At 43.3% G+C, this 19046-nt stretch overlaps 1 protein-coding gene across 1 annotated transcript in view; it reads left to right on the forward strand.

Annotated features, from left to right (window-relative positions):
• LOC135055126 (microsomal triglyceride transfer protein-like) overlaps positions 1 to 11790 on the forward strand; it is a 294511-nt gene extending 282721 nt beyond the window's left edge. Inside the window, exons 17-18 of the mRNA XM_063958806.1 lie at positions 2032 to 2202; positions 11480 to 11790. Of these exons, the coding sequence (XP_063814876.1) occupies positions 2032 to 2202; positions 11480 to 11645 (337 nt within the window). The 3' untranslated portion in view covers positions 11646 to 11790. The remainder of the gene's footprint in view (positions 1 to 2031; positions 2203 to 11479) is intronic.
• Positions 11791 to 19046: the final 7256 nt, after the last annotated feature.

The raw sequence follows: 19046 nt of genomic DNA on the forward strand, positions 1-19046 counted from the left end.
CAAGGGTAGGAGTCCAGAACAATCTTTGTCGGTATCAGAAAGTCAAAATACATTTTAGGCACAATAGTCATTAGCACACATTGTTGTTCAGGCATTAGAGAGTTATCTGAGCACTATAGAGTACCACCCAACATTTGGGAGCTTGGAAGCAGGACGTGGCACAGCCGAGGCATGATGGAGGATTTTTTTTGAGATTAGGAGCATGTTTAAAATGAGAAGCACCTGACAAAATGGAAATATGCACCTGAACATGTATTTATACTGTACATCACCAAGAGCTAACAAATGTATAAAATGTTTGTACATGATTACAAAAAATGTGCTTATCTGGTCATGCACTGCACACAAGTAATGAAGCATGCACTCCCGAGTTAGTGGGTTATTCATATAATTTGTTCCCCTTCCATTTCCTCCCCCCCCCCCAACTGTTGTGTTTTTCTTCTCTTTTCAGTATCAGATTGCAGTCCTCTCTTTCCACAATTGTGTTTGATGACGTAGTAAAAATGTTAAATGCTGTGTGTTAATTGAGTGTTATTGTGCATGACTCATCAGCCACAATAACATTGCATGTCTGAGTCACCAGAGTTAAAGGTCAGGCTGATTAGACTGCAGGGGCTTGTGGTTTACTTGGCTATATAAAAGGGTCTGTATATGCCAAAGTCAGTCACTGTGTTATTGGAGCATCATAGGGCTAGTAGCCCAGGATATATTGATACTTTATCATATTGACTGCTGAATATCATATTAACTGCTGTTTATCTTCTATCACCTGTATCCCGTTTTCTTCAATAAATCCTACTCTGTTTTGGAATCAACGTATGGTCTAACCAGGGCTGGTTCTAGCCCTTTTGGCGACCCGGGCGGAAAACAGGGGTGTGGCTTCTTACAGGGGGCGTGGTCAGTTACGCCCCCTGTAGAGTTGTGCCCCAATTTGTACTTACTATCCTCGCTCCTGCTTCCCGACCGCTGCAGACCTCTGCCGGTGCCGCTACTCTCCTCAGATCTATGGGAGAGACGTCATGACGTCTCTCCCATAGCACAGCATAGACAGACACTAGAGGTCAATTATGACCCCTAGCGTCTGTGTCAGTCCCACAATGCTGTGCGGTGACGTCATCACGCACCGCACAGCAAAGGTCCTCTCCATGAAGGGAAACTAGGCGGGTAGCGTCTAGTTTCCCTTCACAGCAGGGGGCACAGCGGACTCAACGGACGGCACAGCGGACATAGCGGGGGGCACAGTAGCGGATCTTGCCATGGTGCGGCGCCCTCTGGAAGGTGGCGCCCCGGGCAAAAGTACTGCTTGCCCGTGGCAAGATCCGCTACTGGGTCTAACCTGCTTGCTCACATCTGCTACGCTTCTATCAACTTGTAGGCGTCTTTCAATAGTTTTTATGGACCCATCTTCCTTCTTATCTGTTGTATTTTTTTTGCCAGAATTACTGCCCCCACTTATAAGTTATTCTCTGTAATGTGCCTAAAACAGTATGTTAAGTCAGGAATCCTAAAATAAAAATAATGTTGCTGTGTAGATTGAAATTTTTGATTCAAACCTGTCTGCTAACGTCCTGTTATTAACATACACCTCCGATTGTTTGACATCGCTGCATGTTCACGCAGATGATCCGATGATGAATTTTTGGATGCAGCAGCATATCACAAAAGCATGCAGTGGGTGTCTTTCTACTGCAAACACCTTCTGCTACTGTTGCAGATTTTCACACAGCATCTGCATACAAAGACACAGATGATATGCATTTAGTGCCCATCTCTAAATCAGGACTAAAAACGGTAAACTAATGGCGTTCAGTAGAACAAAACCAACAAAGAAGAAAAAGCATCTTGCGGAACTTCTGTTACCTTTTGCCTTCCGTTTGTTTTTAGTAATGCCCATAACAAATGGATGGCAACAAGTTGTTAAAATATATTTTTCCTCCATAGGCTTACAATTATATTAAATAAACTGATAAAATCAAGGCTGTACTTGTTCATTGCTAACTAGATTTATTTTCTTTCTTTTTTCTATCCCAGAGCCGGCATTGTTTTAGAATTTAAGACAGAAATCGATACCTCTTTCTTCCACGCAGACATGAAGGCACAGATTGATGCACAGACCTCTGTAAATTTGGACTCGGTTATGAAATTTACAGGCTCTCCAATGTTGATGTGCCTTGAGCTGCGGCATGATGATCTACCTTACAGGTAACAACAGGTTTAAAGGCGAGCTATGTGCAAAAATGATTTTAAGCTCCGTTTGTCCATGGTTTTAAAATGCTGAACCATTTGAATATATATAAAGTGTACGAAGATCAACTGCAAAGTTGGAATTGTTTCTGTATCTCATTTCTGCAGCATTGCACAATTTCAATAATGAAAATTAACCGAATATGTGTAAAAACACTGTAAGGCTGCATAACTGATTGCAAGACCACAGACCTGTCAATATACTGTAATAGTGTTTTTGAAAGCTTGATCGATCCTGCAATCTTTGGGTAGAGTAACGTCTCCCAACCGCCGGTCACATAATCACATCCCTGTAGCCAGCCTGTGGTGCCTTTCTGTCTGAGCTGTATTTTGCTCCATACTAATAATGCAGCAGAAAAGAGTCCACAAAATAGGATCATTGAATCTTGGATTGCTGAAAATTACCTGGTCCAGTCACACAGTCATTCGGGCAAAGGAGAATGCTCTGTGAAGACACCAGGATCATTTTTAACTCTGTTGTTGCACCAACTGGTTGGTTGTTTTGCCAGTGCAAAGCCTTCCCTGTCAGTCTGCTGAATCCATTACCGCTGTGGGTATGATATCACCAAGGCAAATAGATGGTTAATGACCATATCTTAGTGTAAAAAAAAAAACATACACAGGTTATTACTTTTTTAAGACGAAAGAGTATTAACCTCCTCAGTGGTATGCCCAGAAAATTTCCGGGGCCAGCTGCGCTGTGCAGACTGGCTACCCCAGAAATTTTCTGGGGCATGCCACTGCTCCCCCTCCCTCCTCCTTGCACTCAGATCGGCCGGTGGAATTTTGCAGAATGACGCGATCATGTAATTCCGCAAAACTTCGCCAGCCGAACGGAGTACAAGGGAGGATGGGGAGGAGAGGATTCTAGTGCTACCCCTAGGGAAACTACCCCTAGGGATGGCCATGGGTGGGTTGTCCATCGATGGTCACCATCAATGGATAACCTCGATGGTGTAAAACCATCTGGAATGGATCCATCGATGGTCATCCCTGCATTACTGTACAAATGTGGGCCAATCAGAACTAGGGGGCGTGGCTTAGTGGGTGTCAGGGGGGCGGAGCTAAGCTCTGTGTCCTGACACTTTGAGAAAAACTAAAAACAATTCGGTAGCACTGAACAATTGATGGCGGGAAACCATTTGGTTCTCCCCCATTGATGGTAAAAGTATTCGACATCGGTCATAGAGCTTTAGTGATTTTGAATCATCGATGGTTGATGGCCATCCCTAGCTACCCCTAGGCAACAAGCATTCTCTAAGGCAATGAGCATTCCCCGTGGCACCGAGCATGGATCCCAGAGCATAAAACCCCTGGCAAAAAGTGTGACACAGCTTGTGAAACCCCTGGCAATGCGCAGGTAAAAATAAAATAAAAAACCTACCGTGGGAGGTGTGAACAAATTTCAAAAAGTCACCACTGAAGGGGTTAAATGGGGTTAATGCACAAAAAACTAATGCACAACCGTGTCTAAAAATTATGTCACCATTTTCCTGGGACTCTTCCCCAACTGCTGATTATGATTCCTCTACTTAGCTCATTCTGTAGTAACAGTAGACTCCTGCTTTTTACCCAGTGGGCACTGAGCAACTCTGATTATGCAAACATAGTTTTATGAGGTTTCTTTGTACAAATGGATAGGGGACAAAGGAGCCCTAACCAGTAATTTGACTAGGATCCCAAAGGAGCTTAATCAGGCCCTGACCTTAAGTGAGCTGCAAGACCGCCCTGGGAAGTCTAGTTGGGATAGATGTAAAACAATGGACGACCACTTAACTATTAGAAGGAACAGGCTTGTTTTAATACATGGTCATCTCAAGTCATGACCCAACTTAACCCTTGACAGTCTTTTTTAAGTGAAATAATGTTCTGGATTGACTGTCACTCAAAGCACTGTATGGCTGACTACTATTAAGGGAAGTCCCACAGTGTTCTGTTCTGGATACCCTGGGGAGCTAAAGTGACAGTAGCTTCTTTAGGGAATAGCGCAGAAGCAGGACAGCAGGGTATTTTTTATGAAAAGTACCCCGATGAAGCTGCGGAGAGACATTGTGCTCTGTCCCTGCACGCAATAATTGATACATCAATGTGATGTACTCAATTATCGCAGTGCGAGTTTGGTCTATTTATCACCATCTGCATCATCAGATGCAGATGGTGATAAATAGACCCCTTAGTTTGAAAATGACTTTTAGAAGTTGAATGGTTGTAACTTCATCTCTCTCTCTGCTTTATTGCTCTTTCCCTACGTCTGCCCTGATTAGCAATACATATACCAATATATATATATTCACATACTCCCAATAATTTGCACAAATGGCATGCTAAGTGAGCTTGACCTTTATTTTCAAGTTACTTCATACTTTGCTGTTGTCACATGCTTAACACAGCATATATGGATAAAAGTACAGCAAGATGAGTCAATAATTCATTGAGCATTCTCCCTGCAATTGTGTCTTCAGTGTGTCTGCCTTGCAAACCTTAAGGCCAGTACTCACCGGCAGATGTGGGGAGAGATGTATGCTGAGCGAACCGCTCAGCACACATCTCTCCCCCTGCTCAGCACAGCGCGATGTGTGCTGAGCGTGCGGGAGGAGATGTGGGGCCGCTCATTTCACCCAGCGGGTGAAGTGAGAGACCTGCATGCAGGCCAATCTAGCACCAGCGATAGCGATGCGCGGGGTTGCGCATCGCTATCGCTGTGAGGGGTACACACGGAGAGATCATCTAGTCAGATTGCTTAGATTTTAAGCAGCGATAGCTCCGTGAGTACCCCCCTTTATAGTGATTACTCCTGACTAATTTGTATTCTACTTTACGGATCAACCCATGTGGAGTGGTCCAGCTCTGGTTGCTTGACCATTTTTAATTTAAATTTTATTTTTTGTGTGATGACCCCTGTACATTTGTAGTCAGAAACCATCATTACTTTAACTTAATTTACCTTCATATGAAGATGTCGGCCATTATTGTATCCTGGCGCATAACATTACTGTTGCGGACGTTAGGGGTAAATGCAATAGCTCAGCTCAGAAAAGTCATAGAAACCTGGGATAAAAACCATTATTTTCAGCACATTTCAAACTACATTTTAGGGGGGACTGGTGGTGGTAATTACTTTATTGTTAATCCTTGTAATATGGCAAACATTGAAATACAGGGCATGACATAATATAAAGCCCCATAACTAGCCACTCATGGGAAGAGCGCTTACTGTAGTTTTTTCCTTGGTTTCTGTACAAAGCTTGCACTTTGTATGGTAAAGTCTAGTCAATTGGGCTCACAATGGCCCTCATTTGAGCTGATCGCTCGCTAGCTGTTTTTAGCAGCAGTGCACACGCTAGGCCGCCGCCCTCTGGGAGTGTATCTTAGCTTAGCAGAAGTGCAAACAAAAGGTTAGCAGAACTGCTCGTAAAAATTTTCATGCAGTTTCTGAGCAGCTCCAAACCTACTCCTACCTTGCGATTAGTTCACTCAGTTTAGTTCCTGCTTTGACGTCACAAACACGCCCTGCGTTCGGCCAGCCACTCCCCGTTTCCCCAGGCACGCCTGCGTTTTTACCTGTCACACCTGCATTTTTTAGCACACTCCCTGAAAACGGCCAGTTACCACCTAGAAACACCCACTTCCTGTCAATCACTCATGATCAACAGAGCGACAGAAAAGCGTCGCTCGACCTTGTGTAAAACTGCATAGTTTTGTGTGAAAGTACTTTGCACGTGCGTACTGCGGCCCGTACGCATGCACAGAAATGCCGCTTTTTCACCTAATCGCCGCACTGCGACCGAAAGCAGCTAGCGATCAACTCGGAATGAGGGCCAATAGGCTATAGTGGCTTCTTCTATTCTGAGGATGCTTCCCAATAAGTGGGTAGCATTAATAAAAATATACAGTAGATTACACACACACACACACAGTGCCGAAATGCTGCACAGCATTGTACAGTACATATTTATCCACATTAGTACCTTCTCAAACAAACTAATTTACCCCTAAGTTCACAGATACACCCACAATAAGTCCCAACTGTAGCTTACAATCGAAGTTTCTTAAAAAGGACACACAACATAGTCACTAGGAACAAGATAGGGCAGTGTGGGGAAGCTGGAGAAGTGGAAGAAACCCATGCGAATATAAGGAGAACAACAAACCACAGACAGAGAGAACCCAGGTTGCTTTTGAACTCTAGGCCCAAGTGTTGCAAAACAACCATGAAGCTTCTCCACTCTATATGCTCCATTTAATAATTACACTAAATACCAGATGTATAATTCACTTAATATTACTTTGACAGATCGGAGTATACTTCCAGTATTAAACATAACTTACCTGTCTTGCGTGGTGCAAACTAAAGCTGAGCTCTATTGTGTTACTGGCAGCTGAACTCTGGTGATGATGGCCTACTGACTAATGCATATTACCATTGTTTTAATGTTTGTTTTAACTAGGGAAATATGTGTTTACTTTTAGGTTTGAATTAAATTAAATAAAATTAAAAAAATCAAACACAGCAGGTATAACTTTCTCTAAAATATAGCCCCTATCAGCCTCAGCGATCAATCAGCCAATCAGATGAGGTTAGCTGGTGCTGTTTTTGCCCCCAGATAACCGCAGTTGATAAGGATTTAACAGGCTTATATGGTTCTCTGTGCAACATACCATATTCGGCTTACAGTACATTTCCTTTTCCGTAATGTCTGTCCAGGTGCAAGCAGGTACAAGTATTTGATGTGAGCTTGCACAAAACCAGTTTGCTTATTAACGGGCTATGCAGAATGGCTTATGTCCAACACTGCTCCATTATAGGGCCTAATTCAGATCTAATCGCAGCAGCATATTTGTTAGTTAATGGGCAAAACCATGTGCAGTGCAGTGCAGGGAAGAGAGGGGGGGGGGGGGGGGGCTCTAGATATAACATGTGCAGAGTTAGATTTGGGTGGGGTGTGTTAAAACTGAAATCTAAATTGCAGTGTAAAAATAAAGCAGCCAGTATTTACGCTGCACAGAAACAAAATAACCCACCCGAATCTAATGCTCTCTGCACGTTATATCTGCCCCACCTGCAGTGCACATGGTTTTGCCCATTTGCTAACAAATTTGCTGCTGCTCTCAGGTCTGAATTAGGCCCATAATCTAGTACTGTTTCTTTAAATCATACAGTTGCTTTATAGATAACTGTTAAAATGTTATATTAGCAATGAAAGCCTTGAATCTCAGCACAAAAGCCGCCTTTATCTCTTGCATTATTTAACAGTCCTCCAGATTTCTATGCTGTAATAGCCACCCAGAGTTAAATTTCCCCAGACAAAATATGACTCATGTTCCTATTAGATTGCTGATAAAACATAGATGAGAGCACTCTAGTTTACCAATAGTCTGCTTTATCACAACCCACAAGAACGGCAGCTCCTGCATACGAGGTAATTGCACATCTCTCCAGCAGTATTAAAAAACATGATATTAAAAGACACTGTTTTATCATTCAGCTGTAAATACAAAATGTACAATATTGCAGTCTACAAAGCGTGTTGTTCATCAACAAGCTGATATAACTTCATTGCAAAAGATGAAAGAATTTTCATCTATGTAATGTAACCTTTTCATTCCTTGTAAAAATTATATACACCTAGCTTCCAGATGTCTGCATCCTGAGACCCAGAATTATTTTTTACTCTCCTAGACCACCTTTGTCTTCATTACCTTTGAACAGTGGTTCTCAAACTCTGTCCTCAGGACCCCACACGGTTCACGTTTTCCATGTCACCCAGCAGCTGCACTGTGTATCACCAACTGTCACATTTAAAAAATCTACAGATGACCTGAAAAACATGGACCGTGTGGGGTCCTGAGGACCGAGTTTGAGAACCTGTGCCTTTGAACACCATGGCCTAGTGCCCAGCTCATGTCATCTCTATCAAGTACCCCATTTAGACAGGATATTTCTGCAATCCCAAAAGTTGTCATCTTTGTCAACAGTCCCAAGAATTTGGGAGTTATGGGGGTTATTCAGGTTTGTTAGCGAACCAAAAAAGTTAGCAATTGGACAAAAGCATGTGCACTGCAGGTGGGGCAGATACAACATGTGCAGAGAGATTTAGATTTGGGTGGGTTATATTGTTTCTGTGCAGGGTAAATACTGGATGCTTAATTGTTACACTGCAATTTATTTCAGTTTGAACACACCCCACCCAAATCTAACTCTCTCTGCACATGTTATGTCTGCCCCACCTGCAGTGCAACATGGTTTTGCCCAGTTGCTTGCTTTTTTGGTTTGCTAAACAAACCTAAATAAGTCCCCTATAGCCCTAATTGCCACAGTAAGCATGTGCCATGCGCACTTGCCACTGGTGAGCAAAGCAAATTATAAGATTTTATTGGGGGAGGTGGGGGGTAGTAGCTCTTGAGAAACTACCAACATTACAAGACCATGGCCCAACACCCCAACATCATGTGAACCACACTTTTTTTATGCATACTGAAGCTTTTGGGATTAATACATAGCCCACGTAAATAAATCATGAAATTTGTAAATGTATTCTACAAGTAATAATTATGTAAGAATAAAATAATTATGTCACCTTAGGACCAGTTAGTTCCAAGTCAGAATTGTAAAGCAAAGAGGGACAGTGACATAGGGGTTTATTCATGAAGCAGTGAAAACAGTGGAGAAGTGAGCCTATAGAGAAGTTTCCCATGGCAACCAATCAGCTGTTCCGTACAATTGTATAGTATGCAAATTATAAATGTTACTTCAATGCTGATTGGTTGCCAACGGTGACTTCTCCACTGGTTCACTTCTACACACTTTTCACTGCTTCATGAATAGACACCAGAGTCTATTATACTGTTACTACAACAGAGATGCAAAAGGGACAATAAACTAAAAAGAAACAGAAGTGTATAAATGCTATCTATACTATTTATGGATATGTACTTTTGGGAAGTGTTGGTATGCAGACATCTGCAAATAGATTTGGTCTTTAGTACAGAATTAATCTCTGTCACATTTCCAAATCTGTGATAACTGTAGGTAATCAGGACAGGTATGTGACTGTGGCATACTGAAGTCCTTAGCACATCATGTTGAAGCTGAAGAGTGCTACTGCACATACTCCATACCTCCAAACTTCTGCCGGCTTTGGATAGGGACACCTAGGGGACGTGGCCTATCGGCTGGGGGCATGGTCTTGCAGCAAGTGCCGCGATCGTGAGTCACGCCTCTATATAGTCCCTATCCCCCATGAACAGACCCTGCGCGCATGCACACAGCGTCTATTCATCGCTGCTCTCCCAACTGTCCTTCCCCCCCGCCCCCACTGCGGGACAGTGCCTGAAAAATGAGACTGTCCTGCCATAATCGGGACAGTTAGGAAGTATTCATACTCCCTTTATGGTTCCTTCGGGGAGGCTTCAGTTCTGAACCAGGATGGCCACTGTCTGTAGTTCTGCACATGCGTTGCACAGAATTACAAATATTACAGTGCAATGGGAGACAGACATCTTCTATTTATCTCAATGAAACCATACCTCCCAACTTTCTTCTGGATGAAGGAGGGACACACACGCTCGTTCCCAAAAGGGGTGTGGCCTACTAAAAGGGGGTGTGGCTTCACGGAGGACCGCAGTCGCGAGCCACGCCCCGTTTTCGTCACTGAGGGGGCATGCCCAGCGCTCCGTGAGCTGCTGGCATGCCCCTTCTCCTCCTGTCTCCACTGAATAGACACTGTGCGCATGCGTACAGCATCTATTCACCGCTGCTCTACCTATCAGAGCAGCGAGTGCAGGAGCCTCCCAACTGCCCCCCCCACCGCGGGACACTGCGGCCCGCAGGTGGGACAGTCCCCAAAAAACGGGATTGTCCCGCGAAAATCGGGACAGTTGGGAGGTATGATGAAACTGCTACCAACCATGCCTTTGGCGACTCTGAGACCTCTTCTGCATTGCAGTGCTACCTTGATACAGTGACCTTCATGCTGACCTTTATGCTCTGCTCAAGCTCTACTCCATGGGCCTAATTCAGACCTGTTTGCTCGCTAGGTTTTTTTTTGCAGGCCTGCGTTCACATAGTCGCCGCCCATAGGGGAGCGTATTTTCACTTTGAAAGTGTGTGAACACATGTGTAGCAGAGCTGTACAAACAGATTTTGTGCAGTCTCTTGAGTAGCCCAGGACTTACTCAGCCACTGCAAACACTTCAGCCTGTCCGGGACTGGAATTGACGTCAGGAACCCTGCCTGCAAATGCTTGGACACGCCTGCGTTTTTCCAACCACTCCCAGAAAATGGTCAGTTGACTGACAGGAAAAAGCTATCTATCTCCTTGCGAACGCCAGTGCGAATGAATCCTTGGCACAAACCCATCGCTGAGCGCCGATACGCTTTGTACCCATGCGACGCGCCTGTGCATTGTGGTGCATGCGCAGTTTAGATCTGATCGCCCGCTGTACAAAAACGCAGCCTAGCGAAATAGTCTGAATTAGGCCCCATGACAAGTGGCTGTATAAGTATTACTGTATGACTGAGTACAGCTGTGCAAATCATATTTCTGCTGAATAAACCATCCCACTGGTTAAGCACTGGCCTGTTCGTTGTCTCAGAGCGTCCACTGATGTGATCCTACTTTCTGCCATACCACTGCCACCTGTACACACACATTCCAACACTGCACAGTACAGGCAGCCATCCTAGGTAGATATGGTTACAGTTCATCCTTTTTAAACAAAGCACACGATTGTATTGCCGCACACACTGGAAACACCTACCAATACCAAAAATAGTGTGGGACAGAACCATACCCTTAAATCGGTAATATCCTACTGTGATTGGCAGGCATGGGTAATAGGAATTGTTCATATGGGTTGGGTACGGGTGACCGGTCAGTATACTGACGCTGGGATCCCGGCCAACAGAATGCCGACAGGGGGGCAGGTGCAATGAAGCCCCTTTGCGGGCTTGCTGTGCTCGACCCAGGTTCTGTTCCCTCTCTATGAGTGTCGTTGACACCCATGAGTGGGAATAGTCCCTGTTAGTTGGCATTCCGACTGTCGGGATTGTGAGGGGGCGGGATCCCGGCTCCGATATTGTGAACGGCGGTCTCCTGACTGCCAGTCACATAACTACATCCCTTTCATCCCTTTAGAATAGCAGTTGGCTATTTGTAATAGTCTACTACAGTAGTGCGTAATCTCTGATAATATTTATATGCATAAACTCATTATTTTTCTTTTCTCCATGTAGAGAAACCTATATAATAACAGAGTCATTTCCAGAGATGAACGCAACACATACAGTTCAGAAAGGAAGAAAAGCTACACTGTGGGGCCGAGATTTTCCTTTTCACAACTCAAACTCTGAAATGTGTAGGACATTGAAGGTTGAGGAGGATACAAGCACCATTCTCTAGCAGCAGCAGGGTGACTGATCAATGCATCTATTACAGCTCTTTGCTGTGCTATACTAATTACCAGAGCTGTGGACAGGACTGGTAACACAACAGCAGGATGATTTTGTAATTTGAGCAGGTCAATAAAATCAATTTTGAAGGGAAATCAGTTTGTGCTGGAGTTTTTCCTCATAATGCAGATGCTGGCTGTGTTTTCTGAGAGAATGGTTTGTTTTTCTGAACAAAGGAATATAAAAAGCACAATCTGTTATTTACAAGAATCTGTGATCTGATCTGTCTGATTATTTAACTGTTAAACCTGCACATAATATATCTTTGTACTGCTAATTGGGAGTCTCATTAAAGCCTTTAAGAGTTCTAGACAATGAACAATTGATAAAATATAAAGATAATTCTTCAAAGAAAAACAATCCCACTGATACTGTATTCTCTCTTCGCAGTGATTATATAGGCACAGTACAGTATGTCCTGAGGGTTTATTCCCCAAATACTGTAGGCTAAATACAGAGATTTCAAGAGATTATATGATTGCAACAAAATATTTCTCTAGAACAGACAGGATCTACTAAACTGTTTTCTATTTAGTTGAATTAATTATGTGACAAGTTGTATGCATGGCTGTTGTGTTAACTCTTATGGATACAAAAACAATTTTTTATATTTTTGTACATCAGCATTCAATTAGTATCCTTGTTTTCTGTGCTTTATTGTTCTAGATCTAGAGGTTTTGTTTAGTTTCTAATTTCTATGGCACTTTCAGTACTAGTTTGCTATACTGCTTTCATTTCTATGTACAGTAATACCCCTTTTCCATCTGTAGCACGGGTCGCAGGCATATTGCCGGGTTGGTGACGTTGCTAGTGACGCGGCAGGGGTGGCGCTGGGAGATCACATGATCTCCCAGCGCCGCCCTCCCATACACTGTGAACGGGAGCCGTGTCGCCTCGACACGGCTCCCGTTCACACTACACAGTTTGCCGGATTGAACACATGTTCAACCCGGCAAGCTACACGGGTAGGATTCCCAGATCATTTGATCCAGGAATTTGCTGGGGGACCCTTTTCCACTAGGAAAAAACACGGGTTTACCTGTGTTTTAAAAGCTAGTGGAAAAGGGGTATATGTTACATTGTTTGCATAAATTGGCATCTCATATCACGCAATTTAGGGGAGAATGTATTGTAGTCCTAATTGCTGAATTTGCTAGTTTTCTGTGATTTTGGGGGGCAATTTCTTAGCACTGGATGTATTAAAAGCAAAATCACTGGAAAATTTCCAGGAAACGATTCTTATCTGCAGCAAAAATTACCACCAAAATGGGCGTCGCACATGCTAGTAATTAGTCTCTGGAACATTGCAGGTGTCATTATTCTAGAGATCTGCACATGCGCAGTAGACTCCAGCACAATTCCGGAGTCTACTGCGTCCGAAGTCTGCACACACGCTCCTTCCTCTGTTGGAACACCCCTGTTTAAAGCCTTGGTTAAGTAGTAGCTACAGTATGCAGTGTTGGCTGTACAAATTATTGTGTAACCCTAGACCTAATGGTCACATAGCATTTCAATTTATGAGCTGAAAAGTGTTAGAAATTACACAGGCAACATTTTAATGGCATTTAATTCAAGTGTTAGATGCCCTCAAACCTGTATTGTGCACACCTATGTCCTGGAAGTCATACATTGTATACACATTGCACTGAGAGCAGTGTGCTTGAGGGTCTGGGCACATGTGAACAGCCATCATTACTAGTACTTCCTCATTGTGCACATGGCCATTATGCTAAAACAAGACTATTTTTGGCTTTCCTGGATCCTACAGTACCATGAAGCCTATATCATTCTTTAGGAATCCTTATGCAAGAAATTTGTAAACCGGGAAAATCCTGTATTGGGCACACACAGTATATGCAGGAAACATTTTTGGTGCATATTTAGTTTTTGGGCTATGTTTCACATATGCTAAATGCTACTGTACAGATGGAGCCATGCTCATTGAGCGTGGCTGCATCGCAGATGGGGGGCGCGCGTGCGCCTGGCCTCTGCCAGCCAGCGTAAAGAGAGATCCTATTGAATGTGGTGTATGCACGATTATGAAGCACGTGTTTCCCATTCGTTCCCGGAAGTGCGCCTCGCCAGGCGCACTGAGTCGCAGACTGAGCCATATATTAGTTTACTGATTTTAAATGGTTTGCACTATGCAATTGCAAGTGATTCAGTGTATGGGTTCCCCTCCTGGCTAACAACACCTGTTGTGTAAACCTTTTTACGTAATCAAAGCATTTAACAGAAACAGGGTTGTTGAAACATACAAAGGGGGAGATTTATCAAACCTTGGAGAGGGATTAAGTGACGGGAGTTAAAGTACCAAGCAATCAGCATTTGTCATTTTACAAGCTATTTTTAAAAAATTATAGTTAAGATCTACTTTATCTCTCTACAAACTTTGATACATCTCCCCCAAAGACTTTAATCATTACCCTATGAAATAGCCAAAAGCACATGAATGGGATGCAGCTAATATTTTAAGAACATATGTACAGATGTAGCCACGTTAATTGTGGCTGTGACTAATCGCACCCGTGGTTAGCTAGGCACGACTAGCATGCCCATTTATGTGCATGTGGGAATTGTCACACCCACAATCCATAGGAAATACACTATGCAATTATGGGTGCGAATATTCGCACAAAGACGCCATGTAATCATTGCTGCGATATGTGAAAATGCATCGCAGCAACAATTAGCGTGATTACAGCTGTATATTGATGGAAGATAAAGGAAGAGGAATACAGCCACCTCGCGGTGGATTGGACAGCCACGTGGAGAGCAATAACCAACAGACAAATAGAATCAAAGCAACAGAAGGTAACAAGGTGGATATGGGAAATGAGGGGGAAGGAAGGCAGAGCATTGGGGAACCAACGACTTCTCAGAAACAAAGTAAATAATGACGTGGTTTAGGACAATCAAGAGCTGTGAAGACTAGGAAAATATAAAAGGTTAAGGGAAATGGACATGGCTTATGGAGTCCGCAACAATGAAGTATCCCTTGGATGAGTCATAAAAAGATAATACACATAGAGATCTGTTCCTGACCTCCATATTCATGTTAAGGGCCCCATACACTAGTGTGATATTGCACGTTTTCGTGCAATTGCGACGAGTTCCTGAGATGGATAGCATGAAAAATGTCAAATTGCATGTACTTTTCTTGCGTTTGCGCGCTCCCGTGTGTCACCCATTGCAATTGCAGATCACACGTGCTGCACGTGGGATTTATTTCAACTGCATGGAAATATGTTTAATAACATTAGACTGCATGAGATAAATCACATGTAAGTATGAAATTGCAATCGCAGTCCTCCCGAGAAGCTCCTGGCCAGATTGCAGGAAAATTGCATGCAAGTCATTGCTGAGATACATCTCCCTAGTGTATGGGGCTCTTAAGAATCAAATACCGAAACTCTTTTGGAGAATACCGTGTCCACTCCTTTTGCATTGAGGTTTCACTTGTTACTGAGGCATGGTGGGTGGGTGCAGTATTTTTATTCCACAGCGAGGGATTCGACTCTCATGTCATAGATATCTGGCTCCCCGGCACTTAAGGATTAAACCGCTACACTGAATGAGAGAGACATAGTAACACTTGAGCAGTAAGAAAAGGTAGGCTAGCCTGAAAGTGCAGATATGGTAAGGCTGTACGAAGTGGAGAAAAGAGTAGGATAGAGTGTGTGTGTGTGTGTGTGTGTGTGTGTGTGTGTGTGTGTGTGGGACAGGGGGGGGATTTAAGCCATGGTGGGTGGCAACAAGATGGTAGACAAACCACTGAACAGTCTGGTAAAATAGTGAAAAATAAACAATGGATCTTGGTTAACAGTGGGTGTGGCATGCACATCCATGGAATGGTTGGTCGGGCTACAGTACCTAGCGATAATGATTCTATGAACCTATGAGTCTAAGTACGTAGGGTGTAAAAAAAAAATGTTTTCAAAGACAAGAAAAAAAAGAAAAAAAAAATCCCACACCAAACTTCCATAACTAATACAAAAGGTAGCATTCTGTATGTAAATAAAATGTAGAAGTTAATGTGACACTAAAAGAACCAGTACTCCCTGACATTTACTGATTACATATATGTTGGAGAGGAGTATGTGTCCTTCTGTGAGAGTGGTGGTGCGGTGTAGTGCCTGCTGCCATGCAGGTGTAGACTCACTACTTACCAGGCACCGCACCCTCTCACCTTCATGTCGTGGAAACTCAGAAAGACCTGGAACTCCAAATGAACCCGGACACGATGACCTAGGGGAAAGGAGATGGTTGAGTGCCTTTCCTCCTAATTGCAGACCGAAATGTCCTCTGAAACTAAGGGAAATGGAGCTTTCGGACTAGGTAAAGGTCATCATTGGCACTTGGCCTCAGAGCCCAAATTTCACCTATTGGCACTCTCGCACCAGGTGTAAATTCAACCTTGCACCGGCGAGCAAGGTTCACCATTCACCCAGAAGAACGGAGGATAGGTAGGGTACAGACAGACACCGATAGAGACACAGACAGATGTTGCTCACCATCACAAATCTTGCACGCAGAACTTCTCCTTCTTCGCTTACAGGTCCCTATAAGGCGATATGAACAACACTACCATGCAGGGACTAACTCTATCCTGGTGTAACACCACTACACTAACTACAACAGCAGAGCCCTCAAACTAACTCTGTGTGTGTGGTGCAACAAAACTAAAAACATCAATTCTACAACTTGGCCCTGCACGAAAACAATACAATACAGTTCATGAAGAGATGTTTGATGGTGCTCTCCCTTCCAAGAATCGCCACTCACTATGTCGCAGGCCCTACCTATCTAGAGCTGGTTGGCCCTCTTTTCCTATCCCTGCTATCACAGGTTATGGGCAGTGGAATACAGTGACGTGCATGGAGGCTGGACCGCCCCTCCACACAAGGGAAGATCACTTTAGATACAGGGTAGTGGCTGCCGTACAGCCTGCCACCTTCTGTACCCTCACTGCCCAGGATGTTTCAGGATACCCTTCACAATCTACATGCGACATGCACTCACCTTGTGTAACAGGCGCACAGGCCAGCGGCCTGCATACCAAGGGCACAATGAAGTGACCTGGGCCTTGTGATGTTAGTTTATTAGAATGCTTAATATTTGTAGACACTCCCTAACTAATCTGTGTAAGCTTGAATCTTCAGTGATGGTCCCTAGGACCAGGGGGATGCTGGGAAGTGGGTGGTCCAGTGTGCAGTGTGTCGAGTTGGCGATGGAATAAACAGCACAGCAGTGAACGCACATGTCTCTGTGTCATTATGTCTGGATTTACAAACATATGAACAAAACATGGTGTCAGAAGAAGTTTAATTTGGACTGCTAGTGCTCTCAGAGTGTGAAAGAATCTTGCAGAAGTCTGTAAGGCTGTGATATTCAGTGTCTGCAAAGCCTGCCATGTGCTCCTCTTCAAACAGTGAGTAACCATAGATAAACTGGCTCCTCCAACCGGCATGCTGATGTCTGGTAACTTATCTGAAAACTGGAAAAGATTTAAGCAAAGGTTTAATATATATCTTGCTGCATGTGGAGCTGATACAGAGGCTGACAAAACGAAGGCATCCATTTACCTCCATGTGATAGGAGAGGATGTGCTGGACATTTATAATAGTTTTCAGTTTGATGAGGGGCAGAATATGGTGCTATCTTCTATAATGCAAAAGTTTGAAGATTACTTTGTGCCAAGGAAAAATGTGACATATGAAAGATATAAGTTTTTCACATGTGATCAGAAGTCTGGAGATGGATTTGATCAGTATGTTACAGAGCTGCAATCACTCAGTAAAACCTGTGAGATGGTGATTTAAAGGATTCACTGATTAGAGCTCGTATTATCTGTGGAATACCTGATAATGGACTCAGAGATAGATTGCTAAGAGAGCAAGACCTAACACTAGAAAAGGCAGTGACTATGTGCAGATCTGCAGAAATAACTAGATTTCAAGCCAAAAAGTTACACAAGGAAGTTGATGCTGCTGTCCATGTAGTGCAGAACACATAGCCAAGCAAACCTCCATTCTCAAGAATGAAGCAGTCTAAGCCACAGTCTAATAAGGAAATGTGTAGTAGATGTGGAAATGCTCACAATCCTAAAATGTGCCCTGCTTATGGTAAAACCTGCATGAAATGTGGTAGACTTAATTACTTTGCCAAATGCTGTAAAATGAAAATGGAAACAACCAATGTGCATGCTGTTAAACAAATAGAGGAATTCTTTGTGGATTGCATTGAACTTTGCAGTGCAGATAAGAAAGAATGGATTGTCCCTTTGACTGTGAACGAGATTGTCATTCCCTTTAAGCTTGATACTGGCGCGCAGGTGAATGTAATATCATTTCAAGACTATAAGACTTTTAGAGTAAAACCTAAAATTCATCCAGCCAAAGTGAAAGTTACAGGGTACACTGGGGAGGAAATTCCTGTGAAAGGTACATGCTTAGGGACACTGAAATATAAGGGACAACAGTTTAAAACATCTCTACTGATTGTGGATAAAAATGTGCAACCGATTCTAGGATTAAGTTCCTGTGAGAAACTAAGCTTGCTAAAGAAAGTTTTTATGGTGACATCACAATTAGAAGATGACTGCAAATCAATGTTTACAGAATACAGAGACTTGTTTGAAGGTCTAGGTTGTTTGCCTGGAGAGCATAAAATAAATATAGACATGCAAGTTTCTTCAGTGATACACCCCTGTAGAAAAGTGCTGTTTGTGGAAAAACTGAGAGAAAAACTGAAACAAGAGTTAAATTGCATGGAAGCCTTGGGTGTGATACAGAAAGTTGATGAGCCTACTGAATGGGTAAGCTCCTTAGTAATTGTTGAAAAGAAAAATGGACAACTCAGAATATGTCTAGACCCCAGAGATTTAAACAAAGCTATTAAACGAGAACATTTCAAACTACCAACCAGAGATGAAATCATGTAGCAATTTGCGGGAGCAAAATGGTTCAGTAAACTGGACGCATCTTCAGGATTCTGGCAAATGAAGCTAGATGAGGCCAGCTCAAAGCTTTGTACATTTAATACACCAGAAGGTCGATATAGATTTCTTCAATTACCATATGGAATTTTGTCTGCTGCAGAAGTATATCACAAAAAGATACACATGATTTTCTTTAACGTCCTAGAGGATGCTGGGACTCCGTAAGGACCATGGGGAATAGACGGGCTCCACAGGAGACATGGGCACTTTAAGAAATAACTTGACTCTGGGTGTGCACTGGCTTCTCCCTCTATGCCCCTCCTCCAGACCTCAGTTTGAGACTGTGCCCAGAGGCAGATGGGTGCACTGCAGGGAGCTCTCCTGAGTTTCCTGCTAAAAAAGTATATTTGT

The sequence above is a fragment of the Pseudophryne corroboree genome, chromosome 3 (assembly GCF_028390025.1).
Source record: "Pseudophryne corroboree isolate aPseCor3 chromosome 3, aPseCor3.hap2, whole genome shotgun sequence".
Lineage (NCBI taxonomy): Eukaryota > Metazoa > Chordata > Amphibia > Anura > Myobatrachidae > Pseudophryne > Pseudophryne corroboree.